The 19,726-nt window shown below is 36.3% G+C and overlaps 1 protein-coding gene across 1 annotated transcript in view; it reads right to left on the reverse strand.

Moving 5' to 3' along the window:
• Positions 1-19,726, reverse strand: part of MTREX (Mtr4 exosome RNA helicase) — an 87,568-nt gene that overhangs the window by 3,363 nt on the left and 64,479 nt on the right. The window contains exons 22-25 of the mRNA XM_020997216.2: positions 15,422-15,585; positions 13,097-13,202; positions 12,392-12,448; positions 11,332-11,494 (exon numbers count right to left, since the gene is read on the reverse strand). Coding sequence (XP_020852875.1) covers positions 11,332-11,494; positions 12,392-12,448; positions 13,097-13,202; positions 15,422-15,585 — 490 coding nt within the window. The remainder of the gene's footprint in view (positions 1-11,331; positions 11,495-12,391; positions 12,449-13,096; positions 13,203-15,421; positions 15,586-19,726) is intronic.

Raw genomic sequence — 19,726 nt, forward strand, 5'->3', positions numbered from 1 at the left:
TCAAAGATCTGACCAACAACAATTGTTGCTTCTTTTACCAGAGATACTTTACAGGAAAAAAACTATCTATGAACAAACAGCTCCTCCAAACCCCAGTGTGGAAAGATTACTGAACCAAGAAGAATGGGGTTCTAAGTCCTAGCTCTGATACTCACAAAGTGTTTGTACCTCAAGCAAGTCACTTCCCCTCTCTAGGCTTCAGGTTCCAGGTTTTCTAGGTTCCAAGACTGCAGTGTAGTTCTAGGTCTTAATTATCTGGCAGTGATGGTACAGAGATATAGTCTTGTCTTAACATGTAGAAGCCAGAAATTCTGGATTTTGTAGACTTAAGGTCTCAGAGTGGGAACCTAACTTTTCCTTGTAGGTACCGTACTAGGGTTCTGGGTAAAAAAAGAAGTCTAGAAGAACGGAGATAGGCAAAGGTAAAAGATGTGAAGACTGGAAGGGGGAAAGGAACCTTATAATTTAGAAAAGAAACCATTTCCAAGAACATTTTGAAAGATGTTTTGCTTAGTACATTATAAATAAAATCTTTTCTATTACTTGGTATATTGCTATCTATTCTTTAGTTCCCTTAAATGACTTGTAAAACCATGAAATAGAAGTATTTAAATGCCAAATATCTATAGTAACAAGTCATAATTTTTCTACACTGGGCACGACAGTACAACTCTCAAACTCATGAGCAGAGATGTATTTTTTTCTCAAGTACTTTTAATAACAGAAGGAGGTATATAGTGACTTTTCTACCTATGGACTTTTAAAAAGTCTCTCCCCTTCCCCCTGCCAATCAGTGGAGGGCAATCAGATGTGAGGCAGTGACAGGAAAAAAAAATCCTTTGTTTTATCAAAGGATGAAACTCATGTTCCTTAATTCAAGCAGTCCTTTGTAACAAATATTTAAAACATGAAAATACATATAATTACTAAGTCTGTACTTATTATCCGATTAACATTTTCAAATTTAATACATCACAAAACTTAATAAGCAAACCAAATTGTTGGGAATGCATTTTTATATTCCTTAGCTAAAAGTGTGATTTTAGATTTGTAAAGGGTCTGTAAGATGTAAAATACTGCATACACCTTTAAAAATTCTCCCCAGTTTCAATTTTTTCCCTCCTGGAAACATTTTTGTCTCTAGACAGATCTTGCTGACATAGGTAAGGGAAAGGGACCATTTATGTATTTTCCAATAGTGACAAAGAAGGTAACATAGATTTGTCAAGCAATGTTTAGGAAAGGATACTGTAGAAGCACCTTCTAGGCCCAATCGACTGAATGGGTTGGTACAAGTGTGACAATTCTGTAAATGATCCTCTTTATATTCTGCCATTGCAGATGCCATTAGGTCAACTCCAACCTTATCTAAGTAGTGCTTGTGGTGGATGCCCTAAGGCACCAGGGCACATGACATCAGTCTATAATAAATTTCCCAAGGGGGGGAAAAAAAAACCAAACCAACACAAACCATACATTTACTTATATGTTCATATAGTGTGGAATGGGCTTGTGTTTTTGTCCTTCCTTATTATAAACTAAAACCATATATATTTCAAATCCTTCACGATTCTGATAACTGTTAGCAATTGTATTTTTAAAAAATGTACACCAAATGATAGCAAGGGAACAAGACTGCCGTTCTGAGTCATAATTTCCTTTCAGCTATTTGATGTGCTTGACAACAGTCTTCTATTTTGGCAAAGAATCTATTGTTAGAGCTACAAGTTTTAAGAGATTAACATCGAATTAAAGAAAAAAGTAAATATTTTGGAGTTAGTGAATGCAACAGTATCAGGAACATATGGCAGTGTGTCTGTATAATTCCCGGACACAAACAGCTGACTTCTAAATTCACTGTCAGATAAGGGTTAATCTAGTCTTCCTCCTGTAATCTTTTAGATGAAGAATAACCTGCCCAAGGTTAGACAGTTTGTGGCAGAGCTGCTTTTCCCTGTCACTGTAAAAATAATCTTTCTTATTTAACCTTCAAACACAGCTAAGAAGCCAACTATTGCAGTTATGTATTTGAAGTCAAACACAGAATAGCTTTGTTCCTCTCAGACGTGCACAGGAACCTATTTTTTAAAGCTACATAAAAGAAAACTGGCTGATATTTAGAGAGATGGTAGTAGCTGGAGATCAGGTACATTGTAACTAAGGCTTATTTCTAATGAGAGGCCTTAAAGTTAGCATGTGAAATTCTTCCTCTCTTCTTACTGTAGTCAGGCAACTCATTATTTCTGTGATCCAGCTTTCTTTCAGAGATGAGGAAACAAAAGCCAAAAGAGGGCCTAATGTAATATTATTAACAATACTATCATTACTTCAAAGGGCCAACATTATTCAACTTCTGATTCATTTGGTCTTCTTTTGGGCAATACACTTTCTGAGGTAGGGTAAAAATGTTTTTAGGCAGATAAGTGGCAGAGTATGGACAGAGTGTTGGACCTAGAGGAAGAAAGACCTGAGTTCTAAGGCAGCCTCAGACAATTAAGACCATGGACAAGTCACTTAATCTGTTTACTTCAGTTTCCTCACCTATAAAATAGGGACAATAGTAGTACCAAGGGTTGTCTAGAGGATAAAATGAAATGATATTTGTAAAGTGTTTTGTAAGCCTTAAGGTACTACATGAATTATTATTATGATTATTTTCATCATCATCATTATTATGTACCTGTAACATAATACGTAGCTAGGCCAAATGACTATGAACAGCCTGCAGAAGCTCTGGTCATTATCTTCCACTGTCCTACAGTGAGGTGGCAGAGTGCACAGAATACAAGGTCTGGAGTCAGGAAGACTCATTTTCCTGAGTTCAAATCTGGCTTTAGACACGTACCTGGCTGTATGACCCTGGGGAAGTCACTTAACCCTGTTTGCCTCAGTTTCCTAATCTATAAAATCTATAATCTATAAAATGAGGTGTGCCAAGAAAATCCCAAATGGAGTCACTAAACAACAACAAAAGTCCTACAGAAAGATTTAAAATCATTCTGGTTTCCGACAATGTAATGTGATAAGTAATCTTTAATCACAACATATGCTAAGACTTACTCCATGAACATCGTTGAACATTGTCTATCTTTAGCAGAGGAAAATTAGATGGGAAAGGGAAGAAGACCTAGGAATGGTGATAAGCTCCAACTTCTTTGCACTATTAGTAAAATGAATGAGGTTGTTTAATTTATATTCCTAAATTGAAAATGCTCAATTAATTTTCTTTCAACAATTTAATTACTATTATGTAAAAGCTTCTATTCCAAAGGAATTATGTAATGGCTTGTAATGCAAAATCTTTCTCTTCATGGCAATGGGATGATTATCAAATGTCATTTTAACCACTGTAGCAAGAACTGACCTAAACCATTTCTCATCGCAATCCTGTGTTTCCAAGCAAGTGTCACTGTGCCAGGGCCTATAGCTAAGCCCCAGGCAGAGGACCCTTATCTATCTCCCAAACATATAAGTTTAACCTCCCATAATATTTCAGTACTTTGACCAACAGAAAACTTATGAGAAAAAACAGTATCTCTAACATAAATCACAGTCAAAACCATATGGAATGAATTATTAAGATAAAACTTAGCCCAAAATAACTGAACTAAGCAAATCTTCAGAGCACAGCCACGCTGCATTCTGGCAAACACTGAACTCAACTTTGGAAAGCCCAACTTTATTGCAGAGTCTCAGATTACTGGAGAATAATTAGGAAAATGAAGCCACGAGGCACCCGGAGAGCTCACACGTGGGCTACGATCTCATACCAGTTGCCGTTATTGAAGACAGATTCTTGTCATCAAATTATACTGTACATGCACAAACACTAAACTATGTACAGAGGAGGATGGTGTGTGTATGTGTGTGTTGTGTGTGGGTGCGTGGGTAGTGAGGGGTGTCAAAAGAAAGGGGGATAGGAGAGAATCTGTTTAATGAAAGCTTTTGTTTGAACAAGATTTTCATTCCTAGTCCCTCCGTACCAACTTCTGGGGTTAATAGCTAACATCCAAAGGACTCCCTTCCAAGATCTTGAAGTCCTTCTTTCATAGATGAAGACCTGTCATATTAAGTCTTTGAATATGATACCACCCACATTAAATACATTAATGGCTGGCCAGAATTAAAATTACCCACCCCAAAAGGCTGATTAATTGTGAAAGTGTTCTTCCTGTTCCAAATCCTGAGATCACATTCATAACTAAGGAAGAGATTACAATTCACAGGTAAAAATCTTCCTCAAACACCATTTTTTGGTTATTTTGTTGCCTCTAAGTTCTTTGTATCCTTCAAAAGAAACCATCCCGTAAACGGTAAGTTCTCTCTAGAATTAAGGTAAGAAGGGAAGCTTAAAAACTGAATGGCAACGTGGAATTTTATAATATTAAGTATTAACCTCTAATTTCACCATTTCCCAAGCAAATACTTCAATGTGTGCTCAAAATTAGACCCAGAAAAAGTATCAAATGCTAATAAGAATGACTTTATTTTGGAGCACAGGGCTCATTAAGAACTATCAGCAAAAATTTCTTAAAAACAAAAGCCATTCTCAAAAGATCCCCAAAATGGATGTCCAGTGTCATGGTTATTTTTTTTTTTTAGGATTAGGTTCAAATTTTGTATAGTTACAACAACAAGAAGAAAAAAAACATCGCACTCTCAAATGTAAAAAGTCAATACGTTTGGAGATCCAATTGAACACAGCATTATTTCTGTTAGGGATGGGGGTTGGAGGCATTTAGGATTAATGCTGTCCTCTAAATCTTAATATAATTACAACAATTCTGGTCACTGAGGCCTGTGAACCAGGCTACCCATACCCACAACGAGCTGCCAGGCAGGCACAGGATCAGAGCCTTGGAGGAACGGCTCCTAGCTCAAACTGAGAGCTAAATGGGATCTTCAAGAAGCAGCACACAGAGCCCTGGGTCATCTTTTACTTTCTTATTTCAGGAAAAGAAATTCCTGCTTAGTGGCCAAAGAAATAAATGGCTCCTAGGCTTTTTAAAACCCCAGAAGGCGGAAGCACACGGAAAGAAGCCAAGATGTCTTTGCAATGGATGACCCAGACAGCACTGTCTCCATGTCTCAAAGGGGGCTATTAATGATTCTCGCTTTAGCAAAAGAGAAAAGCTACAGCTTTTGCTCAGCACACAATGGAGACAAAACAGACCCCAATTATGACCCCAAAACAGGTCTTGGTCTCCACCAGCAGTTTAACAAATAATTCTATTTAAGTTTAGTTTCATGAAATTAAAGCCACTGAACCACCCCAACTATAAAATTTAAAATTCCCTCAACCAAAACTGAGGCGTGTGTTTAATATGTAGCTCTCTCTGAAAGCATTTCTAAAACACATGGCCTTCATTAGCACAAGGCAGTGCTAACTCTCAGGCTTAGGTTTGCAAACTATTTTGAGGATTTAAAGTACAGAGACTGCTGAGGCTACTATTTTTTTTAAAGACCTAAGTTTTTTTTTTCTTATTTAAATAAGGGAATAGTAATGGTGAAAACCCAATAGTTAAAAATTTCCCATACTGAAATATTATTTCTATAAAAATTAGGGACACACCGTCTTATGTGCCAGGGCTTCATTATATGCTGCTATTAGAGATCCCCCTCCCACCCCATCAAGAACTGTTCCATACTGAGCCATAAAAACATTATAATTCTAAGAGTGGAGAAAAGAATCAAGGACAGCAAATACACAAGACATGCCTTTTCAGCTGGTGATGTAATAGGGAAAATGCCCAATTAGGAAAAAAATGCTTATTTAAAAAAAGTTCCATATAATTCTGAACTTAACCAACACTGGGAAAAAAAAAACCTCACTTCCACCTAGAAATAATAAGGATTATAATCTAGCATTTACATAGCACTTTAAGATTTGCAAACTGTTTTTATGTTATTTCAATTGATTCCTGGGAGATGGGTGCTATTATTATCCCAATTTTATAAATAAAGAAACTGAGGCAGATAGTACATGAAACTATGAATCACTATTATGTACACCTCATTCCTAAAAGCATACAACAAATTCAATGTTACTTTCAAAGATGTCTTGTTTGTGAGGAAAAAAAACAAGAAAAAAAGAGGGCTCAAATGATAGAAGTTAAATTTAAGTTGAAATAATCCTAAGGAGCTGAGAAAAGAAGGCAGAATAACTTTCAGGAATGCTGGTATGCTACTGAAAAGGTCAACCCATAGGTGGAGTCTTGTACTTGGGCATCATCCCAAACTGTCTTTAGTTTTAAATAGCACAGAGTTCATGTTTCATGACACACACTACATGAAATTTCTATTTAGTACAAAATTTCAAACAAAATCCACAAAGTCAAGTTTACAGACTCCTTGAGTGTTCTGTTCATGTGTCTAGGCAGGTAAATTCACAAAATCAGAGTATTTTCTAAGTAGAGGTGAACTCTGAGACTGGGTAGGAACAGGATGTCGTTGTCGTCGTCATCATCATCAACAACAACAACGAAGGTCCTTCTACTGGAGATCCAGGAACTTTAGTTCTGTCATTTATCTCTATGATGTCCACACAAGAAAGTAAAAGAAGTCCTTACTGAGGCCCAAAGATAAACTGTGCTTACACTGTTAGAAAGTAAACAGTCTTTAACCATGTTCAGTGCAAAGTACTAACAATGTACTTAACGCTCGAGAGAGCAGTGACTGGGAGTGAAGGCTCAAGAAAGAAGCTCTAAAAACATGACATACGATGCAAGCACTTTGACATTATTCCTTTAAGAAACTATTTGCATACATGTATTATCTCCCTTCCTAGAAATAAGCTCCACAACAACAAAGGACATTTACATAGTGCTTTAAAGTTTGCAAAGCACTTTACATACATGACTTCATTTGAGTTATCATCATAATTTTACAAGGTAGGAATTTTTATTAAATTTCAAACCTAGGATTTCATAGTTGGGGGCTCCCTGGTGAGGAGACCACCTTCCAATGCAGATTAGCAGATTTCTGCAATTTAAGTTTTAGAAAGTAGCCTAACGCACTGAGAAGTTAACCCACTTGTTCAGTATGCGCTAGAAGCTGAGGCCCCACTCCCTATCCATTGTGCAATACTGCCTTTCTCTGAGGCAGGAAATACAGGAATTTTTTCCCCAGTTTACATGAAGAAACAAGTTTAGGGAGGTTAAACAATTTGCCTGTGGAATCAGCATGGCAGAGTCTAAAGAACTTTGGATTCAGGGGATGGTTTTACATCGTGGGACAGCTGCTTACTGGCACAGTGGGTGCTTGGGACTGGCACAGGCAAGGCACTTGGTCTTGCTGGGACTCAGTCTAAGACCCCCCCCACCCCGGTCACAGCACCAGAACGCGTCAGAGACACAACTCAGGCTCAGTTTCTCCTGACTCCAAGGCCACTGAGCCACCCACTTCTCCAAGATACCAAAGACCATCTGTCTACCCTTAGTTCCTGTGGAGCCTGGCACAGAGCCTTACTTACAGACAGAAAAGGGCTGTGTGTTAGCAAACTCTTATATATGAAGATTCATACATATGTATATAGCTATAACACTCATGTAGAAAGTGCCAGAATTTGTGATTCTCCTCTATTTAAGCTAGCTGGCCTCTAAATAAATTGCAGGAATTCAGAGGTCAAATTTTAAACTTGGTTTGGTTGACAATAAAAAAGTGTATAAAGAGCATTTCAGATCCTCTGGCAGACTCTGAGATTAGATTAGAATAGGAAATCTTCCTTTGAGGCCAAAGATTAATAAACTGTTGCAAGTCAAAAACATTTAAGTGCTTCCTATGTGCTAGGCACTAGCTTAGAAATCCTACTTAGTGTCAAGCAATTAATAAGTGAAATGTGCATAATTCTTTCCCTACAGTGCCAACCTGTAATTAGTCTATAACTATGCCCAACATCAGCACAATTCACATTCTTGCACCCATATTTCCCCCTAAGCCAGGGATGCAGACTTGTGAATTCCTCAGTGGAGACAGAAAATCTCTGGCAAAAAAAAAAAACCAAACCCAAAAATCCTCCACCAATTTTGCTGTTGAGTTGTTTCACTTACATCTGACTCTTTGGGATCCCAATTGGGGTGGTCTTGGCAGAGATACTGGAGAGGTTTGCCATTTCCTTTGCCAGCTCATTGTACAAATGAGGAAACTGAGACAAAAAAAGGGTTAAGTGACTTGTCCAAGGTTACACAGCTAGTAAGTTTCTGAGGTTAGATTTGAACTCAGGAAGACTTCAGGCCTGGTGCTCTATTCAATGTGCCACCTAGCTGACCCCTCCTACCCCTTCTACTGATCCACACAGGCAACTGGCCTTCAACTCTGTCTTAGGGAGGTGGCGGGAGCACTAAGAGGTTAAGAGAGTTGCCCAGGGTCAAATAATCTGTATGTGTCCGAGGCAGAACCTGAACCTAGGTTGTCTTCCTGACTCTCAGACAGGCCTGCCACTATGCCATACAGATTCTTCACGCTGAATAGCAAGTGGAGCACACAGTGATCCCCACAATGGAGGTATGAAACGCAGTGCAATAATAAAGTACCAGTGTGATGAAGATAATTCATTTTCTGAATTTACTATTAAAGCAAATACTTCACAAAGCTCATGAAAACACAGGCCCATGCTCCAAAGCCCTGATTGTCCTATTTGAATACACTACGAAAAGGACTAAGTTCAGCTCTCTGAAGCAAGAATCGGATCTCCGAATCGTATATTCAAGGACCTCTCAGAGGATCTAATCAAACTCCCTCATTTCCCATATGAGGAAAATGTGGCCCAATGTCACAAGCTCATACACGTAGTAAGATGGCAGAAATATGACCTGAACCAAGGTCCTGACTCCAAATCCTGTGTTTTCTTTACTCGATCATGACACTTAAGTAATCTAACAATAATGGAGACCAAATGATAAGCTTATGACAGCAACAGTGCTAAATACATGCGTACAAGACACACATTTTCTCAAAATGCTCACTAAGGTGAAGATAACCAATTCCCTTAAAATAGTCTTTACAGTATAAAACTTAATACGTAGTATCAAGTTCAATATAATCATTTTATATCACCATACAAGATTTATAATAAATTACTGTATAATCATTTTAAAATTTATAAAGCCTATGTTTCTAATTTGCATTATTTTTCTTTAACCATCACCTTTGGTTTTATTTTTACTTTATTAAAATTTATCCTTATTTTTTTCCATCAGCTCTTTTTCAGTTTCTCAATTATTTTTTCTTGGTTCATCAGTCTTTTGACTTCTTCCTAACTAGTTTTATTTCAGTAGTTTCAGTTAAGGTTCATACTGTCAAAGTCATATAATAAAATAAGAGACCATTCACCAATTTGTTAATGTAAAGGCCGTAAAAAGTAACTTGTTGATGAAGTATTATGTGAAACATATAAATTGTAACTAGAAAATAATTAATAGCACTGTAAATGAGTTATTTTCCTAATGGAAGAACCTGCTAAACTATGACATTTCCTACTGCTACCAAAGAAGAAAAACATGTAGATAAATAAAATATCCATGGGGATTGTCTCTCTAATAGATGACTAGGACCCTGTTATGGGATAATAAGGAGTTTAAAATGTTTTTCAAATAAATATACTTCTGAACTTTAAGAATGTGTAATTCTGTCAGTGTGGTTATCCCTTTCCTCAACTGAAATGTTAAGCCCACTGTAATGAAACAGATGGCCTTGAAAGAATTGGCATCACTGAAAAACTTTTGTCAATCTGGTGAAACGTTTCTCTGAATTTAGTAGGACTGCTCTTTGACTGACAAAAATACTTTACTTCACCCATATTTGAAAAAGCTTTTCTGGAACTGTGGGACTGCTAAGCTGGCCTCTGAGAACATAGGGTAAATATTTGAAAAACAAATGCATATTAAAAAATCATGTATAGATATGTCTATACCTCCACACACCCACATGCGCATGCTTCTCTAGAGCCTTATATAGTACTCTTCGCCTTCTGTGATCTTTAACTAAATGTTATTAAATCAAGTACAAAAAACCTCTGGCTAGAATATCTTTTAGTAACCAATTAGAAAGACAGGAAATGACACAAATATTCCTCTCTACATATTTTACTTTAAAAAAATTATAAAAATGAACAATTCCTATTTCCTTACCTTACAAAATAACTATGCTTAATATTTTCAATTAAATTTCTAAAAAAACAAAACCAAACCCTATTTAAAATATATTAACAATTTAATGATCTGGATAATTAATCCCTTAGACAGCTAGTATATAACAACTATACCCTCACAAAAGGCTTGAAGATTCCCTAAAGAACTATGAAAAACGTATCCATTCTCCCATTATGACTCAGTATGTGAATTTGACTTTTCAGTGATCTAAAGGATTACAAGCAAGTCTTCTTTTTTTCCTTCCATAATTCAGGTCTAGCTGCCATTTTCTCTCTTTACTGAGAAAAGAAACAAACCATACCTATTATTTTCTAATCAATATTTTAAATGCAATAAGGTCATTTATCGTAACTTTAGACATTCTTTGAATAGGTTCTTAATTTGAAATCAAATGTGAAAAAAACCACATTTCTGGAAAGCAAGACATTTCAATTAGTCACACAAAGACAAAGTTAAGAATTCTACTTTCAAAAATTCCTGTTTTCAGATTAAACATTCCCCACATACATTAAATATTCATGGTAACACTTTGTGTGGTAACAAAAAAGTGGAAAAAAAAGAGTTTCTATTAATTGGAGAATGGCTGAACAAACTAGTGTTAAGTATGTGAAAGAATATTACTGTACTCTTGAAAGAAATGATATACATTTAGAATTCAGAGAACAAGGGAAAGTCTTGTTTGAATTACTGCAAAGCAAAGTACAACAAAGAGAACAAAATACACAATGACTCTAACAGTAAATAATAAAACAAAAAGGCAATTGAACTATGACTAAATGCAACCAATACTGAATCCATGGGTAATTTGACTATAGATGCTGACACATATTGTGTGGCTAACATAGATACTGTACTAATCAGTTTTCCTTAACTAGTTTTTTTTGCTAAAAGGGAAGAGATTACAGGCAAATAACTGTGATATAAAAATATTAATAATTTCTTAAAATAATAGATTTTTATATTACAAAACTAGGCAGACATATAATAAACGAATATAATAAATGCTAATATAATCTCATAATGTAATACAATTATTTAAAAAATGTTTTTTATGAAGAATTTTCTTTAGCCTAAGAATAAATATTCACCATTCCACATAGGAGTGACTACATGATAAGGGAGACTTAGCAAAATCTGTTAATTTTGTCAAATTTAAATCCTTAAGAACAAAGTGTTAACATACCTTCAAAGACATCGGTCATTTTGCAGATGTGGGCAAACGTACATCCAGTTGCCCAGGTATAGACTACATCCATTAAGTTTGACTTGAATGTGTTCAGGTAAGTCTCTTCATCAATTTCTAATTTAGCCTCTGCTGAAACTTTTGCAATCCTTTTAGCACATTCCTTGAAAGAAAAGATCAACTTTCAAAAAAGGTATTTTAAATGCTTAAGTTCTGAACCTCTATAATTTTTGCTATCAATTTAAAATCTTGGGTGTTCCTATTCTTTTCTTGTGGTCACTATGCTAGAATGTCATTAAGTCAGGTCTCCACACATTTAATCTAGATCAAGAAATCAACAAGACTAAAATTTAGTCAGATGATTTTATTTTTTTTAAGTTCAAGGCAGGGAAGTGGGGGTGGGGTGGAAGGGAGAAGGACATATAGTATAAAGAGGGTTGGATTTGCAATCATAAGGCCTGGGTTCAAAATTCTTGCACTGCAACTTACTTGGGTGAGCTCTGGCCAATCACTGAACTCTCTGGGCCTCAGGCTGCTCACCTGTAATAGCAGGGTGCCAGGATAGAAGGGCTCTCAGGTCCCTGCTAGCTAATAATAAACGCTGTGTCTGTGAAAAGCAAAAGCACCTGTTCCTAAGGAAAGGACATAGGTTTCCCAGGCTCAAGTAGAGGACCAAACTCAAGTCCCCAGAGGCATAGGCAGCCTGGAAGGCTAAAGAAGGGAGTTGAGCATGCATGCCTGAGGTACTTTCATACACAGGTAGACAAGAGTCATGGTTCTTCCCTCTGTTCCCAAGAGCAGAGTCCAAAGTTGGGTTGGAGCTGTTGTATTAAACTGAAGTAAAAACGGGGGCCAGAAATCTGTACATAAGGATTCCTATGGGCCACAAAATGATTTAGTTTTAAAACAGCTTTTATGGTACTTTTAGTTATTCTGTTAAATATTTTCCAATTATATTTTAATCTGCTTCAGCCAAACTCCAAAACTTTTGTGAGTTGCATGTTTGACACGTCTGGCCCAAGGCACTCTAAAATAAGCAGCTTAAAATAAGAAGTCTTACCTGCATCTGGCGAAGTGGTCCTGCTAACTGTTCTGTCAATTTGGGCAATTCAGTGGACTGTTAAAAAAAACAAAACAAAACAAAACAAACTGGATGTAAAATCTCCTAACTCATCATACCAGCTCTCAAATAATCCACATTTTCTTTAATAATAGCAATCACAATAAGTTCTAATATTTACTCAGATCTGATGTTTTATTACTTTAGCACTAATATTTAACAGTGGTACAGAAGAAAAAGTCCTGGATTTAGGTTCAAATCTGTGTTCTGCCATAATTACCTGTGTTACGTTAGACAAATCACTTCAACCTCTCAGCTTCAGTTCACTCATTGGTAAAATGAGGTATCTGAACTCAGAATGACCTAGAAGGTCCCTTCCAGCTCTAAATCTACTATTTTCTCAGTATCCTGGTTTAGAATTTTATTTAATAAAGGAGACTCCATCTGCAAAATTATACTGATTAAGAACACAAGCTTACAACTTAATCACTCTTAATCTATATTAAGAAAAACATTCATTCTTGTTCTTCTAATCACATTTAATATTTCTCTTAATATTCTTTCAATTATTTAATTTCTTCATAATTAAAATCATCTAGTAACAACACTGTTAACACTAAACTTTTTCATGTTCTTTGTCTTATACAAGAAATACCTGTTTGTTGCCTGGATTAATAAGATATATTAATTGATTTATTAACTCACATTCTCTTGAAATACAAAGCAGCTTAGCAATGCAGTAGCTTGCTCTGCAGACAAGTCATTGAAAAGTCCGTTAAACATCATTTCAGTTAAAAGCAGCTCATCAGCACTATATAAAAAATAAAGGGAATATTTAATACAAAATAATTTTTTAAAAAGTTTTGCTAAAAAATGCACTATTCAACCATTCAGATAAAAGACAGAATGGGCAAAGATCAAAAGAAACTAGAGAGTGAATAAGAATATCAGGGAAATGAAAAATTTGCATTATAAATATAAAATCACATCATAATAAATACATGAAGATATAAAGGCACTTTTCATTTCCTCAGTATAAGAGACTCACTAGGTGAGAAGTCCATCCAGGGAACTCAGGGAAGGCAAGAGGTGGTAAAGAGGAAGGAAAGCATTCTGGGCAAGGGTGACATGTGAAAAGGCAAAGTCAGGAGATGGTGCGTAATGTGTAAGGAACAGCAAAGAGGCCAGTGTATCTGGATCACAGAGTATATGAAAGGGAAGCAAGCATAAGACGACTAGATTGATAGGTCCAGGTCACCAAAGATTTTAGTAATGAGCTACCATATTTTATGTAACAGGGCAAGAACATGCTCAGGCTTGTGCTTTAGGAAGGTCAATTTGATACGAGTGGAAGATGAACTGGAGTGGAGAAAAATGTGAAGCTGGGACACCAACCAATAGGTTATTCCAATATTCTAGGCCGGAAGGTGGGGTGGGCAGTGTCAGAAGTGAGAAGGGGACATAAACCAAAAATATTGCAAAGGTAGAAACCTCAAACCTGGCAATGGATTGTCATCAGGGATGAGAGAAAGGGAGGAATCAAGGATGACTCCTAGATTTTGAGCCTGGATGACTGGGGGGGAGGGATAGTGCTGCCCTTGATAGTAATATGGAAGGTTGGAAGAGAGGGTGGTTTAGGTAGAAAAGTGATGAGTTCTTTTTTGGGCAGGGCTCCCTGGGAAGACTCAGGGGTGATATATGGGACTGATGCAATGTACCCAGGATTACATAACTAGTAAATATTAGGAGGGATTAAAACCCATATATTCCTAACTCCAATATAACTTTATCCACTATACAAAATAGTTTTTTTTTCCATGTTTAGTTTGAGATTCCTATACCTAGCGCATTTAATTGGATATATTCAATAGGAAACATGATATGAGATAAAAGAAAGATATGCAGCATATTTAAAGATCTGGGAGTCATCTGCATAGAGATGATAATTAATCCCATGGATATTATCAAGGTCACCAGGAGATGAATGGTAGAGAGAAAATGGTCCAGCTTAGAGAGTATCCAGGTAGCACTGGAAAGCAACCACTTCAGTAACACTAATTTCTGGCACAAGAACTAACACTGGACTGAGTCTAGAAATCTGGCCTCTAGACTGGGCTTTGCCATTAATTAATACTGATTCATTACACAAACCACTTAAAATCTCTTGGCCTCAATGTCCTCAAATGTAAAATGAGGGATTTAAACTAGGTGACCTATGAAGTACCTTTTAATGATTCAATTGGAAAACTCATCACGAATATACTTTATTAAGCTGTAAAGAAGATAATAAAGTTTCAGGGGAAGATGAACCTTGCCCATTCAAGGGCCATGCTAAAGCTCTATACACTGTTTTAGGAACACACACACACACACACACACACACACACACACACACACACACACATTCATCCCATTATATATTTACAGTAAAACAGATGAACTTTTATCAGCTTAGTCAGAATTATTTTCAAAATATTCAAAAGTGAATGTTGCAAAATTATAAAGAACAAGCATAACTACAAAGAAAGGCTATGAGAGCTCAACAGAAGAGATGACAAGACACTCCCTATTCCAACCCTCTGGAGAGTTGTTAGGTCCAAGAGTGTGGTACACTGAATATATAATCAGACCTTTTCAAGGTATTGATTGGTTTTGTTGATTTTTTTTTTCTCTTCTTTTCCTTTTTTGTTTCTTAAAATATTATTTGTCACAGACGACAGCTCTTTAGGAAGGAGAGAGATACTAAAGGAAATTTTGATGATGGGGAAAAAAAAGACATCAATAAAAATTTATTTTTAAAAAAAGTCAGTTTTCTTCTGCACTTAAGTTTGATATTACAATCTTCCAGGTTATTATGGTTCACTGAAAGTGTTTTATAATACTTGCTGACCAAAGAAAATTTCACCTCTTTACTGCTTGCATGTTAGGTACAATACTCAACATACAGAGGGTCACCTTTATCATCTTTCCTGATTAAGAATAATTTGTGCCATTTCAAGATCAGATGTACAAAAAAGCAATTAGTTTTACCTGCTGATCTCACAAGCCACTCGTCCTTTCATCTCGATGACATCAGAAGATGTGGCAAAACCCAGCCTTCGCAAAACACGTTTCCGACACTTAAGTTCATCCATTTGTAAGACAGTTCTTGCTTTCTTTAGTTCTCGCTTTGCAGATTTGATATCTACAGCAATCTAAAAAATATCAAAGCAATAAGGGGGTTAAACTCACTATGTCATTATTACTGAAAATAAAGGAAATTGGATTAATTGAAGAAAAATGATATTATTATTATTATTAGCAATAAAGATAAAAGTTTGGACACATTTCTTTAGAGAAGCATCATGAAAAGGAGGGTACAGTAAAATTATGGCAAATGAAGTCAAAAAAGATGGCATATGTATCTGAGGTAAAAGGAGGGGATACAAAGGGAGAATAAGGGTTGGAGATGACCCAAACTACATTTGACTAGCACAGCTCCAACTTTTAGAAGTTACTGGTGATAAATAGGGTTGTGATAGCCATTCATCATCCTGACCAGCAGGAAACTATAGCAACTTGGGAAAAACTTGGGAACCATCTCTCTTCTGAACTTCTCATATCCCAAATCATCATCAAAGGATGATCTATATCTAGCTGGCCCTGACCTATTCCAGACATTCACCCAGACCATCCTGTTATTTTGCCTGCTGACACTCCTCTGCTTCTTTCTACTTGGACCTCTGCATGCCAGACTTTCAGAGTCTTATGCTCCCATTCTTTGGTGAAGTTGATTCACTCTTGAAACTACTTGCCCTGGGGCAGTCTGATTGATTGGTGACAGAATGAAAACTAGAGCAATTGACTAGAAAAGTCAATAAGCAATTATTAGGCACCTACTACATACTAGGCACTGTGCTAAGCTCCATTCTAAGGATGCAAATTAAGGCAAAAGACAGTCCCTGCCCTTATGGAGCTTATAGTCTAATGGGGGAGAGATGACATGCAACTACTAACTATCTCTATTGGGGATAATCAACAGAGGAAGATACTAGAATTCAGAGGAGCTGAGAAAGGCTTCTAGTAGAAGACAGAATTTTGAAAGAAGCCAAGAAATCATGAGGAGGAGATGAGGAGAACATTCCAGGCATGGAGGACAGTCAGAGAAAATGTCCAGAACCAAGAGATGTAATACCTCATTCTAGGAACAGCCAGGAAGCCAATGTTACTGGATCAAAGAGTAAGTCACGGAGGGGGGTAGGAGAGATGGCACAAGGTTTGAGAAGACTGGAAAGATAGAGGAGGGTGGGGCAGGTTAATAAGAGTTTTTAACATCAAAGAAGATTTTGTATTTGATCCTGGAGGTGATTTTGAGCCACTAATATTTACTGAGTAGGAGGGTAACATGTTTGGACTTAGTGTTTTACGAAAATCACTTTGATGGCTGAATGGAGGAGGAACTGGAATGACGAGACACAAAATAGGCAGATCAACCAGCAACCTGCTGCAACAGTCCAGGGGTGTGAAGTGATAAAAGCCTTCACCAAGATGGTAGCAGTATCAAAGGAGAGAAGGGGTATATTTAATAATACAAAGGTAAAATAGGCACTTGGTTAGATATACAGGAGGTAACAGACAGTGAGGGGTTGAGGATGATGTCTAATTTGTGAGTCTGGGGGGATTGGGAGGATGGTAGTACCCTTAACATCAACAGGGAGGTTCAGAAGGAGGGAGAGTTTAGGGGAAAAGATGAGTTCAGTTTTGGACATATTGAGTTTAAGATGTCTACTGGACATCCAGCTCGAGATGTCTTAAAGGCAGATAGGGATGTAAAAATGAGGGTCAGTGGAGAAGTTAAGGAGAGAGAGGCACGTCTGAGAATCATCAGCATACAGATGAAAATGAAATACATGGGAACCAATGAGATCACTAAGTAAAATAGTATAGAGGCAAAACAATTGCTGATGCCAGAGCCCTGACCATGCTTCACCTTCACATCCATTCAGCCAACCAACTAAGCCATCTTGCCATTTGTCTGCAAGTATGGTCTACAACCACAAAATAAAAACAAAAATGTCTGAGCCAGGTAATCTTTTAGCAAACTTACGCATTGTGAAATATAAATGATTAATATAAAATTCTTCACTTTTTTGAAAAATGGACTTGGAAGAAGTGAGAAGGAATGCAACATTACACAATCTTCAAATTTTGAAGATTTCATAATTTTGTCTAGAGTTGGCTCTGCTGATCTTCAACTAAATAAAGACAAATAGAAGTTGTGTACTAAGATAATAATCTTGGTCCTCTAAATTTCTGCCCTCTTTCCCACTCAGGCAGCTTATTTTCACAGGGTTTTTAAAAAATTGCTGTTATTGTTTAAAATCATGGCTGACCCTGCAGAAGTTTTGTTATTAAAGAGTTAATTAAGGTATTACTTTATTTATGGAGAGCATACTATGCAGCAAGCATAACAAGACTATAAAGAAGTGCTGCCCAAAATCCACTTGAGGATAGCTTAATATTAAAGATTATGACTGTCATTAATCTAGCTATTTAAGTTGCAAAATATTCTATATAGATTAATGCATTTGATAATCTGAAATAATACCTAAATAACTTCTTTGAACTTGTTGCAATGAATAGAGAAATAGACACACATACACATATATTGATCAGGGTTATTTCTGTTTTGAGTTCTATTCCTTTAATAGATTAAGAGACCCACAATAGCAGAAAACCACGTTTTAATGAAGAATGACAGTGATAAACTGTGATCCTTTCAGGATCTGTGATAAACTGTGATTTTCACCAGTTAGTTTTTCAGTTTTCTTGTAGTTTTTGTCAAAATCCGTATCCCCAGTAGCTGAGACCTTTGAGTTTATCGAACATGAGGCCGATATATTTGTTTCATTATGTTGTGCACCTAATCCTTTCTACTGATTGATTTCTTAATTTTAAAATTAGTACCAAAGTAGTTTTGATAATGACTTTGTAGTATAGTTTGAGATGTGGTGCTGTTAGGCGCCCCACCTTCCCACTTTTTTTGATGCTTCATTTTCCTTTGAGATTTCTGTTTGTTTCTCCAGACAAATTTCACTATCACATCCTCTAGGTCTCTAAAAGTAATACTTTATAATTATTGAGCTCTATCTTTATTCCTGAAAAGTATCTGTAGTTGTATTTATAATTCATTTTCATAAGGAAAATATGAACAAATGACCTAAAGAAATGACAAGATAACTTAGAGAAATCTAGCAATTCTGACAAAAAGTAATTGAAACAATCAACTTCATTAAGATAAAGAAAGTCTCAAAAATTATGAGCCTTTGTGTATATCACCAACAAATCACAGCAGGAAAAGACTCATCCAGGAATTGAATGTATACAATTACAAAATGCATTATGGAAATAAAAACTAGGAGAGGAGGTTACTTTATAAAAGAGGAAAACATAATAAACTTAATCAGGAATAATAAAAGGTAAAGAATCTCAAAAGATATAATGCTTCTGTTTTTTTTTTTTTTTGCTTTTTGGTGAGGCAGTTGGGGTTAAATGACTTGCCCAGGGTCACACAGCTAGTAAGTGTCAAGTGTCTAAGGCCCCATTTGAACTCAAGTCCTCCTGACTCCAAGGCTGGAGCTTTATCTCTACCATCTAGCTGCTCCATTCAAAAGATATAATGAAAAAAAGGAAGGAAGGAGGTCTAGCAGGTGAAGATCTTAAACTACACGCATTGGTATTGATTAAAAAAAAAAAGTTGGTCAGTGAAACAGATTAGGTTCACAAGAGCCAGAAATAAGCATAATTTGCAATAAAGCCAAAGACTCCACCTCGAAGGATAAAAATTCACTATTCATCAAAATGCTAGAAGGCAGTCTGGCAAAAATTAGGCTTAGACCAATAACTCTCACTATATACCACCAAATGGAAATGTGACTTAGATGTTAAAGATCACATTGTAAACAGATTAGAGGCACAAGGAAGGATATACCTTACACAACAATAAACAGGAAAATTGCTCACCAAACAATGGATAGAGAACAGGAATTAAAACTGACAATTTTGGTTACTTAAAATTAAAAAGCTTTTGTCCAAACAAAACAAATGCAGTTAAAATTAAAAGGGAAATGAAGTGGGAAAAAATAAATGGTCAAAAAAAAAATAATCAGACTCCTCATAAGAAAAATGGCAAGCTATTAACAACCCTACGGAAAAATACTCTAAATCATTAATAAAAGAAATCCAAATGAAAATAACTCTAAAGTTCTACCTACTGGTAAAAAGGACAAAAATGGAGAATGCCAAGTTTTGAGGGTTTGGGGAGGACAGGCACATTAATGCACTACCAGTGGAGCT

The sequence above is a fragment of the Phascolarctos cinereus genome, unplaced genomic scaffold (genome assembly GCF_003287225.1).
Source record: "Phascolarctos cinereus isolate Bilbo 61053 unplaced genomic scaffold, phaCin_HiC Scaffold_4;HRSCAF=312, whole genome shotgun sequence".
Taxonomy (NCBI): Eukaryota; Metazoa; Chordata; class Mammalia; order Diprotodontia; family Phascolarctidae; genus Phascolarctos; species Phascolarctos cinereus.